This window comes from Talaromyces amestolkiae, assembly GCF_001896365.1.
Source record: "Talaromyces amestolkiae strain CIB chromosome Unknown scaffold2.1, whole genome shotgun sequence".
Classification (NCBI taxonomy): domain Eukaryota; kingdom Fungi; phylum Ascomycota; class Eurotiomycetes; order Eurotiales; family Trichocomaceae; genus Talaromyces; species Talaromyces amestolkiae.
In genome coordinates this window covers 1,148,031-1,167,842 of record NW_024468038.1, presented here as the reverse complement: position 1 = coordinate 1,167,842, position 19,812 = coordinate 1,148,031, and the positions used below count along the sequence as shown (strand labels likewise).

Sequence of the window (19,812 nt, the reverse complement as noted above, 5' to 3'; positions counted from 1 at the left end):
CCGATAAGCTTTGCAGATCCAAGTCGACTTCCGCACTTGCCTTTTTTTGCTTCATCTGACGACGACAAGCCGTGCTAGTCCATCGCAAGACAAAGCTCATTTCGAGCTAGCCCAACCTTTTTCAAGAAAGAAGAACTGTCGGGCAGTTTCCTATTTTCAGTCAAAATGAAAAGTCTACGAAGAGACTTTTCCTCGAACCCACAGGCTCAGAATGTATCCAGCAAAGTCTTCATCAGGTCGACAAAAAGCGGCAAGGTTCAGAAAATCGTTCGCGAATTATACCTAAGACAAGATATCCCATGCTCTTCGCAGTTATGTACAATATGTGCGACCTATGCACCAGCAGATGCGAGTGGAAATAGTGAGTGATTCTCTTTTTACGGTTATATAGAATCTGCCATTGACATTTATCTTCAAAATAGTCGCACCATTCGTTCTCTCCGATCGCCCTGCCGGTACGAAAGCCTTCCCACAAGGCCATTATATTATTCCGGATACAAATGCATTGTTGAATGGGATGGATGTTTTCGAGCACACTGGCGCATTCTATGACGTGATAATTCTACAAACCGTCTTGGAAGAGCTCCGAAATCTTTCGCTACCCCTCTACAACCGTCTTATTTCCCTTATCAAGTCCGATGAGAAACGATTCTACCTATTCTTCAATGAATTTCGACTTGAGACCTACGTTCGCCGACAGAATGATGAATCCATCAATGACCGAAATGACCGAGCTGTGCGCGCTGTCGCAAAGTGGTATACTGAACATCTCCGTCAAGCCGCTAAAGGCAAAAGTATTCCGGCAATTGTTGTACTCACTGATGATAAAGAGAATCTCCGCAAAGCGAAAGAGGAAGGCGTTGTAGCTCTGTCACTCGCTGCTTATGTGTCAGGTCTTGAGGACTCTGATACTCTGATTGACATGATTAATGATTCTCGTGAGGAGAGAGGAAAGAGAACAGAATTTTTCTACCCGGAATACTATACAATGTCAAAAATGATGACGGGTGTACGCGCAGGAACATTGCACCAAGGCATATTCAACATTTCACCTTACAATTATTTGGAAGGGTCTGTGAAGGTGCCTGCGTTTGAGAAATCGCTGCTCATTCTTGGGCGTGACAACAGCAACCGAGCCGTCTCTGGCGATGTAGTTGTCGTCGAAGTGCTTCCGAAAGATCAGTGGAAGTCGCCGTCTTCAAAGATCATAGATGAAGAAGCAGTCACCAAAAATGAGAATCCGGACAGTGAGGAGACAGAAGTTATTGTGAACGAGAGGGAAAAGAGAGCTCTTCAGGAGGAAGTAAAGAAAGCCCATGGTACAGTCGCCGAGGGAAAAGCCCAGCCAACTGCTCGAATTGTGGGCATCGTCAAGCGAAACTGGCGCCAATATGTTGGGCACGTCGATGCATCATCGACGTCACTCCAGGGTAATTCAGGAAGGCGTCAGCAAACCGTCTTTGTGCTTCCCATGGACAAGCGTATACCCAAGATTCGAATCAGAACCCGGCAAGCAGCCGAGCTTCTCGGTCAACGAATTCTTGTGACCGTGGACAGCTGGGATCGCGATTCTCGGTATCCTACCGGCCACTTTGTGCGATCACTAGGAGAGTTAGAAACAAAGGCCGCAGAAACAGAAGCCCTGCTACTTGAGTATGATGTGCAGTATCGACCATTCCCAAAAGTGGTCTTGGATTGTTTGCCTGCCGAAGGCCACGACTGGAGGGTTCCGACAAATATGGATCACCCTGGTTGGCAAAAACGACGAGACTTACGAGATCTACTAGTTTGCAGTATTGACCCTCCTGGATGTCAAGATATTGATGATGCTTTACATGCACGCCTCTTGCCGAACGGAAACTACGAAGTGGGTGTTCATATCGCCGACGTATCCAATTTTGTCAAGCCAAACAATGCGATGGACTTGGAAGCAAGTTTACGTGGAACCACTGTCTATCTGGTGGATAAGAGAATTGACATGCTTCCAATGCTCTTGGGAACTGATCTGTGCTCTCTCAAACCATATGTAGAACGTTTTGCGTTTTCTACCATCTGGGAGATGACACCCAATGGAGAGGTTGTGTCTTCTGATTTCACAAAGTCTGTTATTCGATCACGGGAGGCATTCAGTTACGAGCAGGCCCAGTTACGAATTGACGACGCGTCTCAGACTGATGACTTGACGCAAAGCATGCGCACACTTTTACATTTTTCCAAAATCCTACGGCAAAAACGTATGGATGCAGGTGCTTTGAACCTTGCATCTCCTGAGATTCGAATTGAAACCGAGTCGGAACTCAACGACCCGCTCACTGATGTCAAGACAAAGGCGCATCTGGCGACAAATAGTCTTGTCGAAGAGTTCATGCTTCTCGCCAACATCACAGTCGCTTCTAAGATCTACAGCGCATTCCCTCAAACCGCCCTATTACGAAGGCACGCCTCACCTCCTCCTCAAAATTTCGAACAGTTGGCTGCACAGCTTCAGAAGAAGCGAGGCCTTAATCTCGATGTTTCTAGCTCAGGAGCTTTGGCCGATTCGCTTGATAAGTGTGTTGACCCTAAGAATCCATTTTTCAACACCTTGGTCCGTATCTTGGCCACTCGTTGTATGACTTCAGCCGAGTACTTTACTGCCGGTCAACACGCCGAAGCTGAATTCCGACATTATGGACTTGCTTCACCTATCTATACACATTTCACGTCTCCTATCCGTCGTTATGCCGATCTTGTCGTCCATCGACAACTTGCTGCCGCGATTGGATATACTTCAGCTGAAGGTCTTAGTCGACGAAGTCAGCTAGAGGACGTCTGCAAAAATATCAATTTCCGTCATCGCAATGCGCAGTTCGCGGGCAGAGCCAGTATTGAATACTATGTCGGCCAAGCACTGAAGGCTCGGGGTGAGATGATGGCTAAGAACAAGGGCAATGACAAGAACCTCGGTGTCGATGAAGAGGCTTACATCATGCGAGTCTTTGAGAACGGCGTGGTTGTCTTTGTTCCTCGATTCGGTATCGAGGGCATTGTGCGATTGGAAGATTTTATGCTGCCTGGAGAGAAGGTACTACCTAACGTGCACGATCCTGAACAGATGAGGGAGGTTGCCCACCGACGGGAGAGCGAATATGATGCTGAAGAGTACACTCTACGCGTGTGGGACAAGACCCATCCAGAGACTGAAAGATCTCTGATGGTTGAGTTGTTTGAGAGAGTCCAGGTGAATGTCAGCTCGGTCAAGGAAGAAGGCGGACGTGGTGCTGGCAAACGCAAAGTGCGGATGCTCATTCTAGGAAAAGTATAGTGTGATTGATAATATTATGAGATAGCTGACAAGTCAATGAGAGGATGAGTCAACTTCGGACGTGTAGGGCAGTAATACAGATCGGGTATTATTACCTTCGTCATACCGTATGTTAGGGCCGCCCCGCGGTTGGCCGCGCGACGATCTGTTTTGCGTCCGTTCCGGGCTCTTTTATTGATGATTAATACGATTCACCTTAATTTGTACTCCATACGCTCTATCAGATGTAGACAATAATTCTCCTTCTTCATGATCTATCTGAGCATTAGCCTCCCGAGTGTCTGGTTGTCCCAGAGATCAATCCTGAAGCTCTGCTGGCGATAAGCATAAACAGTGGATGCGATGCTTTGTTGTCAGATGGTCATAGCTTCCTCCTTCCCTGCCAGCCCAGCCAGTCTCCAACTTCCAGAACACTCTTAATCTCTGACGATTCACCATTTCGATTCTGACTCACACCATACAATAAGCACTTCGCCCAATCCTTATATTCAATTTGACTCTTTCTGCGGGCAATTGCTCAAGTTGTGGGAGTAAACCTGTTATCAATAGCCCGCCCGCATTGTGGAGGTCGGGCCCAGATCGTCGGCTCTCCCCGAGGCTTGTATGTAAACACATCGACTGCGCTTATCCGCCGGCTCCCTCACATTTCTCGATCTGCCATCGATTGGACTGTGAAGCACAGTGGCATTCCACAGTTATCGAACGCAACCATGATACACAGAAACCGCATGAAAGACTCGTCGAGGAAAGTCAGTCCTCCGGGACCGACTTATATGTCCGATGACCAAGTTGGTGAGTTCTCGCAACCAGTCGCGTCACCACACATGGCCCTAATATCGAGTGCGCATCACATATAGCCAGCTACTTGAAAGATCTTCGCTCCAGTCGTCCCTCTAGACCAAATGGTTCTCGTCCTCTCCCATCGCGTTCCACCACCTCCGTGTCCAAGGTTCCCGAAGAACCTCATCCACGGGCCGCATCCGCGTTGTCGATGAACGAATGGCGCGATTCCCCGGCCAACGGACCATCGCCTACCGACCCGTACCCTCGTTCAGCAAGCGCCATGTCGAATAGCAGGCGATCTTCGGACATGAACCGCGGCAGCTCCGCGGGACGTCCCTTGGTTCAGCAGCCAAATGGCTACTCTGTAGACTCGAGCTATGCGCCTAGCGCCAGAATCACTTCGCAGTATGAAGGTCCCGTGTCGCCTGGTGCAGTTTATCGTGAGAGCGGCTCGCGCTGGATGGAGAAGCAAGAAGCGCGCTCGCTACGGGATGCGCTGCAGGAGATGGATTTGCAGGACGAGGAACGTTTGCATTCTGCTGCGCAGGATGAAGCTACGAAGTTGGTTTGGGAACATCAGAACCCAGGGGCCGCCTACAAAAACCCACACGCTGCTTATCGCAATCCAGACCTACACGGCACGAATCGATTCCGACAACACTTAGAGAAGGGGAGTCATGCCAGGAGCCAGACCGTGCCTGGTGCCGATACTGCCTACAATCACAGGAAGTCTCTGTCGGAATCTGGGAGTCACGAAGAGGCGCAGTCACCAACAAGCTCAAACGCATCTACGAAGGACAGTATAAAGAAGAAGGGAAGAGTCAATTTCGCCCTGCCCTCTGAAGATGGTTCACCTGAGACACACCGTGTAGCGCCACGGACAAGGACGGTGAGCAACGAGTCTTCGAAGGGTATCTTCCGAAATCCCGAAGACTCGATATATGAAGAGCCGGAGGACTCGAGCATGCAGACGCACGGCCAGACATCATCTACAAATGTGCGGTCTGCTCTGAAAGTCAAGCCTAGAAATTCTTTACCGCAAGGCGCAAATCCTCCCGTTCGAATAAGAAACTCTCCTTTTGACAGAAAAAATAAGGTCGATATATATAAAAATCCGCCAACTCAGACACGAAATCCTCTATATACGACGAATGCACCTATACAGCCGAATCGAGAGTCAAAGAAGAAAGACGAGGCAGAAGAACAAGAGGAAGAAGAGGTGCGCATGAAGAATGGGATAGAAGTTCGAAGTGACGACATCAGAGCAGCTACGAGCATGAGACTCAAGGACCGAAGTGAGAAGCTGCCAATGCCTACGGCCGTCAGTGACCGGCCAGGCCAGCCTATTGTTAGCTTTGATCCGTCATGGGAGCCTCCTGAGGAAAAGAACAACTCCCGAGACGGTCCTCCTGTTATCAACGTTGTTGACGCATCAGACGGTGTTCCAACCATCAATTTCCCCGATGATCCGAAGGAAGATGTCCCGTCCATTGCTGTTGAACCACCCAAATTAGAAACCGCCGGAGCGACTGAGTCTGTTGCATCTAGACGCCGCAAGTTCGACAACCCTCAAGGGATGCAACCAACTTCCCAAGGCAAATGGTATTCTCCCTTTACCAGAGCCGGCGTCCCTACTGCAACCTGCACAAATTGTGTGTTGCCCATTGAAGGCCGAGTCGTCACAGCCGCTGGGTCCCGATTCCATCCTGAATGCTTTTCTTGTTACCACTGCGGCACAGGTCTTGAATGCGTCGCATTCTATCAAGAACCAGACGCCAAGCGAGAAGAGAGACTATCTCAAGCTTCGCCTGAAGACGACGAGGCTCGTGTCTTGCGATTCTACTGCCATCTTGACTTTCACGAACTGTTCAGCCCGCGGTGCAAGAGCTGCAAGACTCCGATTGAAGGAGAGGTTGTTGTTGCGTGTGGTGCTGAATGGCACGTTGGTCATTTCTTCTGTGCTGAATGCGGTGACGTACGTCCATTGATCTCCCTAATTTAAGTTTTCAGCCACTAACAATTTTTACAGCCTTTCTCGCAAGAAACCCCATTCGTCGAAAAAGACGGCTTTGCCTGGTGTCTCCGCTGCCACTCCCGTCGCACGGCTTCACGCTGCCTCGGCTGCAAGCACCCAGTCCTCGAAGACGTTGTCGTCACTGCACTCGGCGGCCAATGGCACGACAAATGCTTCGTCTGTCATACTTGTGGTGGTGGATTTGGGCCTGAGGGTAAATTCTTTGTGAAGGAAGGCGAGCCGAAACGTACTGCCAAGGGCCGGATTATAGGTGGTCCTGTACAACTGGCTGTATGTGAGGCTTGCGAGGCTCGACGGTTGAAGGCGTGATGCTACCTAAAAGGGTTTGGTTTAGTTTTTTAAGTTGGGTACGATCTTATATACAGGCACGAGCATTCTCGGTTGATGTTTCACGAGGTTTGATTTAGTGTCCATTTTGAATCCTTTCAGGGGGTGCATTTAGGTCAGGTCAAAGGATAAGAGTTCTGTCAAATGTTGAATACACGTCTATAACATTTTTTTCTCTGATACCTATGATGTTTATGACATAGACCAGTCAGGATCCGGCAACCGTCTGAAAACAGCCACAAACTTAGGCCCCTTATTCCTGGCAACTTTTTTCCCTTCCTCCGTCTCTTCACGCATGACTTTTACACACTCATCAGCCGCCAACTCCTCATCTGATACACGCTCAAACAACTCCCTGACACGTGCTACACCCGAATTCTCATCATCCTCATCTTCATCATCTTCCTCTGCACTACCTTTCTCCTGAGCTGTAGTCTCAGCGCCATTTTCAGAGGTGGCGGGATTGGCATGGTCCAAAACCCCGAAATGCCTCAAAACCCAATAATGATACTCCTCCACATCTGTAATCGTATACAAGAGTCCACCAGGTTTCAGCACAAACGCATATTCCGCATTCAAACTCGACGAGATGATGCGTTGTCTATGTTTGCGGGCTTTGAAATGTGGATCGGGGAAACAAATAAAGATCTTTGAGAGTTGGTGGTGCGCGAAAAATCGGGGGAGGAATTTCATGGTGTTGGCGCGAATGGCGGAGATGTTTTGGTAACCGCCTGGGATCAAAGTCTGAGCTTGTTGGTTGCTGTCGGGGAGGGCGGGGGCGTCTTCTGGGAGATCTTCATGGTTCTCGTTGCTTGTGATTTCTGGCTCTTCTGCTGTGGGGAGAGGCGTTGAGGTTGATGATGAGGCGGTGCGGAGTTTGAGTTGTTGGTTGCGCAGAGCTGCGACACGGACTTTGACGTATTCTGTTACTTGGCCTCGGATTTCCAGACCTGGAAAACACGGCCGTCAGCTCAAAGTAGTTTAATAGTATGAGTCGACGCAGTCGAACATACCAACCATCAACGTCTCTGGTAGCACTGGCGCCAATCCGATCAACAGTCCACCAAACCCACATCCGATATCAGCAACCTCTACATCCTTGAGAAGCTTTCGTGTACCAGACAAAGTAAGCTTCGACGCATCCGGGTCTATGAAGGCGGGATAATGCGACGCCCAGTCCATATGGGCCGGGGACAAGGGACTATCAGCATGTTAGTAAATCGATTCACATTCAACCAGCTTCGCAAAGCAGCAGGACAGGGTGCAGACGTACTATTCCAAAGCATAATCCGAAAAGGGATTGGCGTGTGCTCGCTGACGATAGAAGCGTTTCTTGGGCAGGTCGATTGTGCTGCCCTCTGCCCGTAATGTCTTTTGCGTATTGAGGTAGTCCCTGCGACGGACGGGTTTACTAGGCATTTTGTATGCTGCAGACCTAGATGAAGGAATTGAGATGAAGCAAAGATATTCGCAGTAGTTTATAGGTAACGAGAAAGCTTTCCAAGGTCTTGAATACTCAATTGGGATCAAAGGCAACTTGATTGAAGAACGATAAAAAAAAAGATGAAGTCAAAATTCGCGGTTGATCTGACGTAGTGGGTCTCCGCGGACAGGCTAGAGCGGGGACCGTTCATATACTCTACAGCTTCAACTTGAACCTCAACTCTTACACAAATCTCTATAACAAATCCCGACTTCAATTTTTGAAAACTTGAACCTCAACTCTTACACAAATCTCTATAACAAATCCCGACTTCAATTTTTGAAATTTTACACAAGCTTCTAGTCAATTAAACTCAATCTACATACAGAGCTTTTCTTGCAAGGACACTGGCTATATGCTCAATATCAATCAACACAACTTGACACCCCGCACTAGGCATCATCACAACCGCCTACTTCAGTCGAGTCGGAATGCTGTTTAAACGATATAAGAACATATAACCAGACAAAATACAAAATGACAACCAACTCGCCTGCAACTTCATACCTCTCCGCGCCCACAACGGCAGCTAACGTCCTCACACCAGCAAGCACCATCTCATCCCGCGAACCCAGCAATACTTCTGCTTCAACTCGTCCCCGAACAGTATCCCCCTCCGGCTATACATTCCCTGACGTCTACGACTGGCCCGCCTTCTTCACCTTACAACCCAACACCCAAACCCGTCAAGCCCAGATGCGTCGCTGGGCAAACCTCATCTCCGACTGGTGTCGGTATCACCGCACATTCCGCCTGTCGCTGACTGAAGCTGTTGAGTCGCCGTTATTCTATAATGCCAAAATGCGGAGAAGAGTAGGAATACAGGAGGCGAAGACCATTGTGGATTGGATGGTGATGTCACAGGAAGATGGGGGTGGTGGGAGGAGAGCGGAATGGGTTCCTGCCGCTGCGGCCGGGGGAAGTGAGAAGACGATTGCGTGGATATGGTGGAGGAGGCCGGAGGAGTGGGCGAAGGTGATTGCGGACTGGGTATGTGCTCTCTACGATTCATGGAATTTCTGGCTTACGGAGTAATAGGTCGAGGAAACGGCGCAGAAGAATACCGTTTTGACGGTTTATGAATTGATACATGGAGAGGCTACTACATCGCAAGGTATGTCATGATCCTTGACACGTAAAGGCTCTTACTGGAAACTAATTACTTTGTTAGAATTCCACGGCATGGATGCCGACGTCATGCTCAAATCGCTAAACGTCCTCGTCAAAGGCGGCAAAGCCCAGGTATTCGGAAACGACGACGAAAAGGGCGTCAAGTTCTTTTAAAAAACAGCCCCCTCTCTATAAAACTTTGAGCCTTTTCGCGTTTGCATACACAACTGTAGGGACCGCCGGTTACATACACGATCTTTTGCAGAAAGTTTGTTCATTATTGTTGCTATGTATGGTATCGATCCACGCTAGTGACACTATGCACAAACAGAAAGGTATCATAACATGCCAGGACCGCTGAAACTCGACGCCGAGAACCAATCCAGCTCATATGTTGATCAGCAGACATAAACTCATTACTCTTTGCTATGTACTATGTACGATCTTGTTTCCTCTATTTCTGAGCATTACAAGATCTCCCTGTTCAAGCAGTACGATCTGTGTACTCATATTCATCCTTCCAACCAATCTCTTGAGACATGGCAATGTCCAATAGCCAATTGACATTCACAATACGAGGTGTTCTTCCGGCCTCCAGAACCAGCTGGCGGAAACGCGGCCAGACCTTGACATGTTCCGGTTCGTCGCCGCTGATAAGGAACACATCATCTTTCATTGGGTGGCCTTTGCCGTCCTGACTTGATTCCGAACCAGATTCTCGACGACGATCATTCATGGAGACACGTCCGCGAAACAGTGTGCATTCACCTCCATTAGCCTCGACAATCGACTTGAATGCGTCAAAGCCACCACGAATAGTCTCAACACAGCAGATCCTATAGTCGTGAAGAAGCTTGTTCTTGTTAGCCGCGGCCCTCTTAAGCGTTTTCTTCAAGTTGATGCCGGCTTTTTTCTCGGTGACTCTATCGACCAATGCAAACTCATCAGGGTCAAGCAGCTCATCTTTGGCAAGACACTCAGTGATGTAATCAATATGCACAACGATTGGAGCATATGCAAGGGCATTGACGAATTTAGGCGTACGCAGGATGGACGGTGCGGCGAGATGGGTGCATTTTTTGGCGTCCTGAGTTATGGCAATCCCCAGGTTGCGAAGTTGTCGCTGGATTGATTAGTACTTATTTGCTAGTCATAGATAATGCAAGACTCACCTTATCCGCATCCTCCTTTTTCATATTGCCGACCCATCGTTGAAAGCCAGTAATCATCAATTGCATAGTCACAGGAGGCTTCGCGTTTTTCTGCCGCTTAGCATCCTTCTCCTCAACATCGCTCTCTTCATCTGGCTCAGCAGATCTTCGCTTTTTGTTCTTCGCAGGAACGACAAGATCTGGGTCTGTTTTGCGCCGTCCTCCGTAGACAACTCCGCCAACTCGTTTCATTTCTTTCTCATAGAGTGCAATATCTGGAGCAATATCATGAATACGCGCAGCAGCAGCTTCTTTAGACTTGCGGCTKCTGGTCGTCGAGGGGGTGACATTCTCCTTCTCATCTGCTAGGAATCGAGAAATGATTGGCGTTTTTGCATCTGCCAAATTTGACGTTTTGCGTGTTGACTTGTTGGTTTGAGGCGTAATAGTTGCGGTTGTTTTGGACGGAGCAGGCGATGACTTGGCTACGGACTTCGCTCGTCCCTGTGGTGAAACTGTCTTAGTAACTTCGACGTTTGCAGCAACGTTCTGGTTCTTTTGCTGCATTACTCGACTTTCGTCAGCCTTGTCATCTGCAGGGAAGAAGTGACGTTCGAGCACAGCTTTGTCAAGCTTGGTTTGACCAACAACTTCTCCGAGATTTGTTCGTTTGGGGAAATGCGTGTATCGCGGATCAGAAACTGGTAGCATTTTCCACTTTGCGTAACTCTCTTCAAGCCAGAGATGATTGACGACTTGTAGACCCCATTCTTTGGCGGCCGCACATTTCTCACTGTTGCTATGTGCTGTGATAAGATGAGTGTTATCTTGTTTCAGCGTTTTTGTGCATTCGCCACCTGCAGCTTGAATGAGGTTTTCGAGGTATGCTCTGGCTTCACCAGCATAGTTGGACAAACTGATACGCAACTTTTTGAACCCTTCGACACCTTGGCGATCAATCGGATAATGTAACAGCCGTCGAAGAGGTGATGTCCAAGTGTTGTGCGTGATGAGATAAAATAGCCACGACAAATTGCCAACGTCTTTGTTCAATCTCGATGCTGTGCGATACTCAAACCCTTCGCGATATCGACATATAAACATGTCCGCTTTTGTCAAATCATGGGTGACTGTGCCATTCCCTTGCTTCACCAGATCTTCGATTGACTCCAATAGATGTTTTCCGATTCCAAGATCCGAAGAGAACATAATATGTTTGCCCTCCAAAACATTTAGGCTACGTTTGTTTGGCGAACGACTGGGTGTTGGCAGAGCGGTAGGCTCTGGTGTAGATGCCCCAACAACGTCTCTGTTGCCAAAAGTACGTATAGGCACACCTGGTCCAGCGCTCAAAATTTCGGGGTTTGGGAGAGTGTAGGGGCGCTCATCGATTCTTCTTCCGAGTTTCAAGCAATCGTCGAACCTGTGAAACTGTCATGAGCGAAGCGTATGAAAGAATTCGCACAATGTATCACTTACCAGTGAGGTAAGACTACTTTTACCCCCAGGCTTTTCGAAACGATGAGTTTCGCTTTTTCTGACTCCATGCTGAGATCGACAAGGTGAGTTACTTGTGAAGTCACACGAGGCGAGTATAGACCACCCATTGCCATAACCCCACCAATAATCGCGTCCTTATCGCCATCTGGAATATCGCCGCACGTCACCACGACATCGCTGAAGAACATTCTTGGGTCAGGGCTGTACTGGCGGGGGKTTGCGAGTTTGTTTCTTGCAATAGAGGCCTGTAGCCATTGAGGCTTGACGACTGGGATAAGGGCATCACATGCTGATTGATATGCAGGAAAGTCGGCTGTCAATGAGATGATGTGCGTAAATTGCTCGACGGGTGGGAAAGGTGCTGGCTCTTCGTGTATGACAACCTCGCCGCCGTGTTCTGAGATTGAAATATCCAACTGATCGAGTAAACGAGTCAGTTGAAGCTCAATACTCCAAAATAAAGCTAGTTAATTTGGGAGATGAACGCGTACCTGCATCACAGAATCTTCTTCCAGAGCATTGCTACATGCGATGCATATCTTGCAGTCGCTCAGTAGTGGCGCGCGCTCGGTCATGATTCGTCTCTTCTTTCTCCCAGTAGGGAGGTTCTTGTGAGAGTATCAAAATATGCAACGCAACAAAGTAAAGTAAATACAAGGCAAAGAAAGTACAAAACCAAAGCTGTTGGCGGGGACGTTATGGGGAAGAAGATTGTTTGACAATTGTTTGTCAAGAAAACGCGGAGGAGATGACGGAACGCGGTCGTCGGACGCGCGCAACAAACGCCGAGTCACGTGGACCATTTAATTCATGCGTTATCAGATCGATGGCCCTCGCAACATCAGATCTACGCATCATATAAGACGTTATTCTATATTATTGACTAGCATTATACAAATTCCTGGGTTAGATACAAAACTTGTTCCTCTTGACGACCAGCATTATTGGCCATACTTCACAACAAAGTTCTGGTCCACTCTGATGCCGTTTTTGTCATGCTCAGGCTGATTATGAAGGCGCTGCTCATCTGAAAAGTCGTCTGGGATACTTTCTTCAGAACCTTCCCGCTCTCCGGTGCCCCGAGTAGTAGAAAGGTGCGTGTTCATTGTACCCCGATCGAGCCGACTCAACACATGAGTATTCTTGTATTGCGGATCCTGAAGTCTTTCGAATGACTCTGGACCACTGGCGCCGTATTTCGTGCGGGCTGTTGAGAACAAACCGGGTACTACCTTCGACAAGACTGCTTTAAGTAAAGGCATGTTGGCGCAGATGATGGCAAGCTCGGGCTCGATGACCGTCCACATGACTCCCATTTGAACGGAATAGGTGATGTCGGTGAAGTCGATTGCCATGAGGGCTACCAAACGAATTATACTGATGATGGATGTACTGTCCAGATTCACAATTAGTCATCGCAATGGTAGCGCAGTACAAGGAACCTACAATAACCCCAAACAGAACACACTGGACAGCGCCACTTTTTTCGCAATGTCGAGCTGCAGCTTCCAAATATGAGGCACAGGGAGAGCCATGACCAGCAAGTCGGTTATCAGGTTCATTGTTCCTGCTACAACATACGTCGCATTGCGATTGCCACATGTGCCGCGAATGGTTGTGTCCCAATTGTATGCCAGCGGCCGACACAGAAGGAATGTCTCTAGAATCACACTAACAGACCACGCCCAGACGATGGCCATGGTGATGAAAACACTAATTCGAAAGCTTTTTTTGGAGCCGAAAATTCGGAAGTAGAAGAGCATGATGGACGTTTTGATTAAGCCTAGGACGATTCCATAAAGAGCTTCAAGGGGGAGAATCGTCTAGGACCCTTATGTCAGCAAACTAGCTATAAAAGCAGATCATCCTTGTGTACCTTGAGCGTGACGATTATGGATGATGGATCAACTTCTCCCATTTTGCGGCCTGCTCCACCAACAATGGTGACTGAGATATCTATGAGAAACAATCCGCATATCAGGGTCTAAAGAGGTCAAACGTACGGATAAATTCAATGGCAATATCAACATAAACAATACCCTATGACGAGTGTCAGTTCAAGATTCTTTGTACCGAGCTATGCAAGCCAGTCTTACCAATGCCGCGACGATGAGCCATTCTGGCGCTCCCGGCTTCACTCCTCTTAGCCGCAAGGCATAGAACCTCAATATCGTTGTGATGGTGCTTACAGCACCCAGCACAGTCACCGCAATGCAAGGGTTTCGGCTCAATGGAGTATTCAGCGCATAAGTAATGGCCATGGTGAAGTGTAGCCAACCTGGGCACACTGGATCTGTTCCGCAAGGAAGAAATCGTTCAACTCATCAATCTGTAGTATCAACCGGCCAGACAGAACTATGCGAAATCGTCACAGTCGTGAGTCGTGGTGGCCGCTGGTTCTGGAAAGTCGAATTTTATACTGGGCAAGGAGGCTTCAACGCACATTCGGCTTTTCACTTTTCATCAAAACCCTGAGGTTGTTTAGAACCTTAGGCTCATTTCAAGAAGGTAGTGATCACCGCATCCGTGCTTATGGCTCCAACTGCAATGCAGTAGAAAGTTTAAACGAGTTTGAGAATATAACATTAATACTCAGTATATAGGGTAGACAACATTGAATGGTCCAATTATAGTTGCATGGACCAAACGGGAAGATTTTTCAATTTAGTCCATCACGGTAGTCCTCTACGACGTACGTACAAATCTGGACATTTTCTTCCGCGTAGCTGGGGCACTATCAAAGAAACAGGATGGCCACCATCCATTGCCGCATTGCCCACCTCGTGGAGACCAAAGCCAAAACTTTCATGTACTATATTCCGTCAATTCCGCAGGGATGCATCGTGATATGGTTCTTATTCTTGCCTAGCCTAGCAGGCTAAGAGTTGATGCTTGCAGTAGCACGTTAGATGGCTGTTTTATAGTCGCGGGCTAGGCTGTATGAAGCCTTCTCTGGGGCTACGGTGGAGCCAGCACTCAGACTTATTATTCATCCTCCCCGGGCCTCTCACCACCAAGAAGGTTCGGTAGCTGGTCAGGTCTAAATTTTATCCCTCGTACTCCAGGTTGGCTGTTTAATCATGACAACGGAAATAAGCGAGGAGTACATTTACATAGTATATTCGAGAACGGAATGTCTCATGTCTTGTTGACACCTGTGCGCTGTGCAAGACTGCAAACACTGAACAGTGGACTCATCCACATCGTCTGCCCTCCGTGGATTCGCCGGATGTACAACGCGGCATAGGCTAGGCAGTGGATCAGTAACCGCCATGAACAGTAAGGACTTCGGTATTTGGGTAGAGTTTTTGTGAAATGAAATTCGTCAATCCTCATGGGGCCGAACCCACAGGGTTGGATTAGAGCTGTTTCAACTGGACGTTGAACTGTCAAATAGGGTCAACTGAGGAACTCGGCATATCCCGCAGCCGTTTTCCATATAATGGCAGTCCCCGTTAGCACTACCTTGACCACCACACCCAACAGTCAGAATGCTTTACTTCGTACGTACTTGTCGTCAATTCCGATGAATCGGTCACTTAAGATATATGTTCGAGAATCTCGACCTAATTCGTACTATCGTTTGACATTCAGAGTTCAGGCTTGTGCGGGTGTGGTTATGTCTCCGAGTTTGCACAACAAAAACGGGCTAGTCAGGAGAGTGTTAGGGTTTGTGTGTACTGACTCGTTTTGGGTTATTAGCGACAGGGTCCACCCTTGCATCGAGCGTCGAGCGTCGAGCGACGGTTTATACTTCACCAGTCATGTTTCGAGCATATCCTTGAACGTCTCAAATGTGGTGCGTTGCACGTGGTGACCCTCCGCTGTGAAATGATGGTAAAGTGTGCATATGTGATGCTGTCCGACTTGTCTGGGCATTGTATTTGCATGAGATAAGATGTGGGTTCAAGAAACACCGCTTTGGCGACCTGCAGTAGTCTGCTTGAGACCATACCGTAGCGTTGACCACTTACAATGTCCCATTGCGTTCCTGAATCTGAGTCTAGTGTCCACGATATCTACTCTTATAGTTGTGGCATGCGGGACACTTGATTTTAAGATCATCCACAACTCTCATATCTAACAATGGCATCCGTCGACACTTCATCGCTCACTGACTTGCGTGAGCAATATGACTACATTATTGTAGGCGGAGGGACTTCAGGTCTAGTAGTTGCTAGCCGCTTGACCGAAGACCCAGCGGTCAGCGTGCTTGTGCTCGAGGCTGGAAGCAATCGTGTCAGTGATCCACGGATCGCAATTCCGGGTCTCGCTGCGAGTACCTATTTTGATCCTGAGTTTGACTGGTGCGTCACCAGTGTTCCTCAGGTGAGTCTACATATGAAGAAGTCCATTTTATAAGCTTTGGAACTTACAACTGACAAGTTCTTACATAGGTAGGGCTGAATGGACGAAGTCTCGCCGAACCTCGCGGCCGAACCCTCGGTGGTAGCTCTGCTATCAATCTGGGCATGGTCATCTACCCCAGCCGGACCGATATCGACGCATGGGAAGAACTAGGCAATGAAGGATGGAACTGGAAATCAATCTCACACTACCTGAAAAAATCCCAGACTTTGACCCCGCCTTCCGACGAGATCAAGCAGGAGCTTTCACTCCAATACATCGATCCGGCCGTTCAGGGTCAATCCGGCCMACTTCAAGTGTCGTTTGGCGATGGACCGTTTCCAGCTTTCAATGGAGCCTGGCCCAAGATCTTTGAGAATCTCGGTTACAAGCTGACCGGTGATCCTATGTCTGGTGTTGCAAAGGGAGCCTTCTGCGGTCCAGGCAGTATTGATCCTACGACCAGAGCGCGGAGCCACGCCGGTGTAGCGTACTATAATGTAGAGGTGGCCAAAAGACCAAATCTCCGGGTCGTTACGGAAGTTCTGGTGGAGAAGATCCTTCTCGAGAAAGATGGCGGCAAAGATGCCATTGCTACTGGGGTCTTGTACTGTGCTAAAGATGGTGTCCAGAAGACTGTGTCTGCTAATCGAGAGGTCGTAATCGCCGCAGGTTCGATCAAGACACCGCACTTGTTGGAGCTGTCCGGTATCGGTAACAGCGCCCTCCTCAAATCACAAGGTATCAAGACCATCATCGACAATGCCAACGTCGGCGAGAACCTTCAAGAACACGGCTTTGTTCCATTCAGCTGGGAAGCCGCGGAAGGCCAGGCCACAGCCGAAGCCCTTCGCAATCCTGAGATTGGAGCTGCGGCCATGGCGGCCTGGCAACAATCTGGTGCCGGTCCGCTCGGTCTCTGCCCTCTACCCTCTGCATTCATGCCACTCCCAGAATCACAAAATGGCCAGCTGAGCGCTCTGTTTGATACGTACTTGAAAGAGGAAGCCATCTCACCGCTCCTCAAAACACAGTACAAAGTACTTCGACGAATGCTCGAGGACAGAGAGGAGCCCACAGGGCAATACACCATGGCACCCTTCCAAATTCTCCCCGAAAAAGGACCTAGCCCGAAGGGAATCTTTGGAATGACTGAGCCGGAAAACTTTGTCAGTATCGTCTCAGTTCTTAATCGTCCCTTCTCTCGCGGAAGCGTTCATCTCGCTTCTGCCGATACTAAGGCTCTTCCCGTCTTTGATCCGGCCTTCTTCTCACATCCATTGGACTTGGAGCTTCATGCCCGCCACGTCCGCTGGTTGGAGACACTTGCTTGGACTGAGCCATTGGCTTCTCTTCTCAAGGCTGATGGTCGGCGATTGCAAAGGTCGTCTCCGGATATGAGCCTCGAGACTGCGAAAGAATTAGCTCGTGACAGAATTATCTGCCATTATCATGTCGTGGGTACCGCCGCGATGTTGCCGCGTGAGCAGGGTGGTGTTGTCGATTCTCATCTCAGGGTGTATGGGACGCAGAATCTCAGGGTTGTTGATGCCAGTATCATCCCTATTATTCCTCGGGGAAATACTCAGGCTACTGTGTTTGCAGTCGCTGAGAAAGCTGCTGATCTTATCAGGGATAGTCACTAACCTCTCACGGTAAATCTATAGATTCCTTCAAGATTGACTTTGTTGTATATAGTTTGTTGAGGAACAAGATGTCGAGTGGTTGGAATGAATGTTGATTTGTCACGTGAGCTCAATCCAGGGACGTACTGTGATTGGCTCGGTCATATTAACAGCCTCGGTACATGGCGTAAGGTTATATGGTACGGTAAAGGGACGGTATTCTTATCAACAATTGCAAAATGCGGAGAACCCGGCAATTGCATCGGATAGCCCTCGTAAATATAGACCTAGACCACTATCAATTCACCTTCCCTTATTTTCAATTCCTTCTAGGATAATTCTGCACCAGCTTCATTACTTTAAGCTTATAGGTATACGTAATGACGTCTCCGTTTCGCATCGTGGAACATGTCATTCCCGGGCAGTATTTGAGAGAGTACCCCCGAGCAACATCAACCTCGCAAGAAGAGACATTGCATCTCGCTGTAAAGCAATATATCCCATTGGACAACCCTGAACCACAGCCGGGAGACGTGACTTTTATTGCTGCGCATGCGAATGGATTTCCAAAGGTGAGAACTTGACCCACAGGCTGTTCGGTATTGTCATTCTGACTGTGATGTAGGAGCTCTACGAACCATTGTGGGAAGACATATATGGCCAATCACAGAAACATGGGTTCAGGATACGCAGTATCTGGATGGCTGATGTAGCGCATCAAGGTCAGAGCGGCGTGATCAATGAAAATAAGCTTGGGAATGATCGTGAGTTGCTAGCCGTGTGTATGATGTATGACTTGGGGAGCTGACCATTCACAGCAAGTTGGTTTGATCATTCGCGGGACTTGTTACATCTCATCAATCTCAAGCGCGAAGAGATGCCGCGCCCGATAGTAGGTGTTGGTCATAGCATGGGCGGCGCACAATTGTTAGTGATATCTCTCCAGATCTCTCCAATTATATATTCACCCAATCTAACGTTCTTCAGGACATATCTATCACTTCTGCAACCCCGCTTATTCCACAGCCTAGTACTTCTAGATCCCGTTATTCAAAATGAATCAACCCAATTTCCCGACAAATTCGAAGGCCGCTTTGTCCCCATGAACACTATCCTCTCAACGCATCGACGCGACATCTGGCCATCCAGGAAAGCAGCAGCAGAGGGCTTCAAACGAAGCCCATTCTACAAAGCATGGAATCCGCGCGTGGTTGATCGATGGGTAAAATACGGCCTTCGCGAATTACCAACTGTCGTTCATCCAGATGAGTCAAAACACAAAGTGGCAGGGGATGATAAGCCTGTTACTTTGGCCACGACACGGCATCAGGAAGTGTTCACATTTTCGAGGCCAAATTATGATTATGACCGTGAGAAGGAGAAACCCGCCGATAGGTTTGATACGCCAGATCTTTTACCCGGAGGACCAAATACATTCCCGTTTTATCGGATGGAGCCGAATTTCGTCTTTAGTCAATTACCGCGAGTCAGACCTAGTGTTTTGTATATATTTGCGGGGCAGTCGTTCATGTGTCTACCGTCCATGATGAAGGATAAAATGGACAATACGGGCGTTGGACAAGGTGGAAGCGGCGGTGTCGCAGCCGGGAGAGTCAAGTCAGTCTATCTCAAGGACAAGGGTCATTTACTGGCGCAAGAAGCGGTCGAAGAATGCGCGCAGGCAGCAGCAGAGTTTTTCGGGAGGGAATTGCAGCGTTGGAGAAAGGAAGAGGAAGTGTTCCAGAAGATGTGGGGTGAGAAATCGCAGGTTGAGAAGTCKACTTTTGATGAGAGGTGGTTGAAGGAGGTTGGTCCGCCGCCTGCGAGGGCTGCGAAGACTACGGATGGAAATTCTAAGCCGAAGCTGTAAAAGCATAGACGCTTGATGTATATAAAATAGTCTAGAGAAAAACTCGACGAAGCAAAGATATTCATTTTCTAAAAGGGGCTCTAACAATACTTCAGCATCATCCATACCAACCTATGCGATAATGAGTGTGATGCAAGCCCTCTGCTCGCGGATTATCTAAAAAACTCCACATTGATACCGCCATCAAGCATGTCTAAGTAAAGTGATCAGAGCCCGCCAATCGTCGCATCGTACCGTCGTTTTGTGTGTATACCTGACACGCACTACCTCCCCTAAA

At 48.5% G+C, this 19,812-nt stretch overlaps 7 protein-coding genes across 7 annotated transcripts; 5 read left to right on the top strand and 2 right to left on the bottom strand.

Annotated features, from left to right (window-relative positions):
* Positions 1-165: 165 nt before the first annotated feature.
* Positions 166-3,304, top strand: BHQ10_001668 (uncharacterized protein; the record flags this gene model as incomplete). Its single annotated transcript, XM_040873729.1, has 2 exons — positions 166-361; positions 423-3,304. 2 exons carry the CDS (start codon positions 166-168, stop codon positions 3,302-3,304), a joined length of 3,078 nt encoding a protein of 1,025 aa, XP_040730173.1.
* Positions 3,305-4,014: 710 nt separating this feature from the next.
* On the top strand, positions 4,015-6,431 carry BHQ10_001667 (uncharacterized protein; the record flags this gene model as incomplete). The annotated part of the gene is made up of 3 exons (XM_040873728.1): positions 4,015-4,096; positions 4,162-6,062; positions 6,117-6,431. The coding sequence occupies 3 exons, from the start codon at positions 4,015-4,017 to the stop codon at positions 6,429-6,431; spliced, it is 2,298 nt and encodes a 765-aa protein (XP_040730172.1).
* A 210-nt stretch (positions 6,432-6,641) lies between these two features.
* Positions 6,642-7,868, bottom strand: BHQ10_001666 (uncharacterized protein; the record flags this gene model as incomplete). Its single annotated transcript, XM_040873727.1, has 3 exons — positions 6,642-7,399; positions 7,463-7,650; positions 7,723-7,868. 3 exons carry the CDS (start codon positions 7,866-7,868, stop codon positions 6,642-6,644), a joined length of 1,092 nt encoding a protein of 363 aa, XP_040730171.1.
* A 541-nt stretch (positions 7,869-8,409) lies between these two features.
* Positions 8,410-9,216, top strand: BHQ10_001665 (uncharacterized protein; the record flags this gene model as incomplete). The annotated part of the gene is made up of 3 exons (XM_040873726.1): positions 8,410-8,922; positions 8,971-9,046; positions 9,104-9,216. 3 exons carry the CDS (start codon positions 8,410-8,412, stop codon positions 9,214-9,216), a joined length of 702 nt encoding a protein of 233 aa, XP_040730170.1.
* Positions 9,217-9,526: 310 nt separating this feature from the next.
* On the bottom strand, positions 9,527-13,954 carry BHQ10_001664 (uncharacterized protein; the record flags this gene model as incomplete). Its single annotated transcript, XM_040873725.1, has 9 exons — positions 9,527-10,165; positions 10,215-11,616; positions 11,673-12,109; positions 12,185-12,301; positions 12,653-13,085; positions 13,140-13,516; positions 13,570-13,649; positions 13,697-13,733; positions 13,790-13,954. The coding sequence occupies 9 exons, from the start codon at positions 13,952-13,954 to the stop codon at positions 9,527-9,529; spliced, it is 3,687 nt and encodes a 1,228-aa protein (XP_040730169.1).
* Positions 13,955-15,779: 1,825 nt separating this feature from the next.
* Positions 15,780-17,686, top strand: BHQ10_001663 (uncharacterized protein; the record flags this gene model as incomplete). The annotated part of the gene is made up of 2 exons (XM_040873724.1): positions 15,780-16,022; positions 16,091-17,686. The coding sequence occupies 2 exons, from the start codon at positions 15,780-15,782 to the stop codon at positions 17,684-17,686; spliced, it is 1,839 nt and encodes a 612-aa protein (XP_040730168.1).
* A 359-nt stretch (positions 17,687-18,045) lies between these two features.
* Positions 18,046-19,535, top strand: BHQ10_001662 (uncharacterized protein; the record flags this gene model as incomplete). Its single annotated transcript, XM_040873723.1, has 4 exons — positions 18,046-18,237; positions 18,291-18,429; positions 18,484-18,592; positions 18,653-19,535. The coding sequence occupies 4 exons, from the start codon at positions 18,046-18,048 to the stop codon at positions 19,533-19,535; spliced, it is 1,323 nt and encodes a 440-aa protein (XP_040730167.1).
* Between the last annotated feature and the right edge of the window lie 277 nt (positions 19,536-19,812).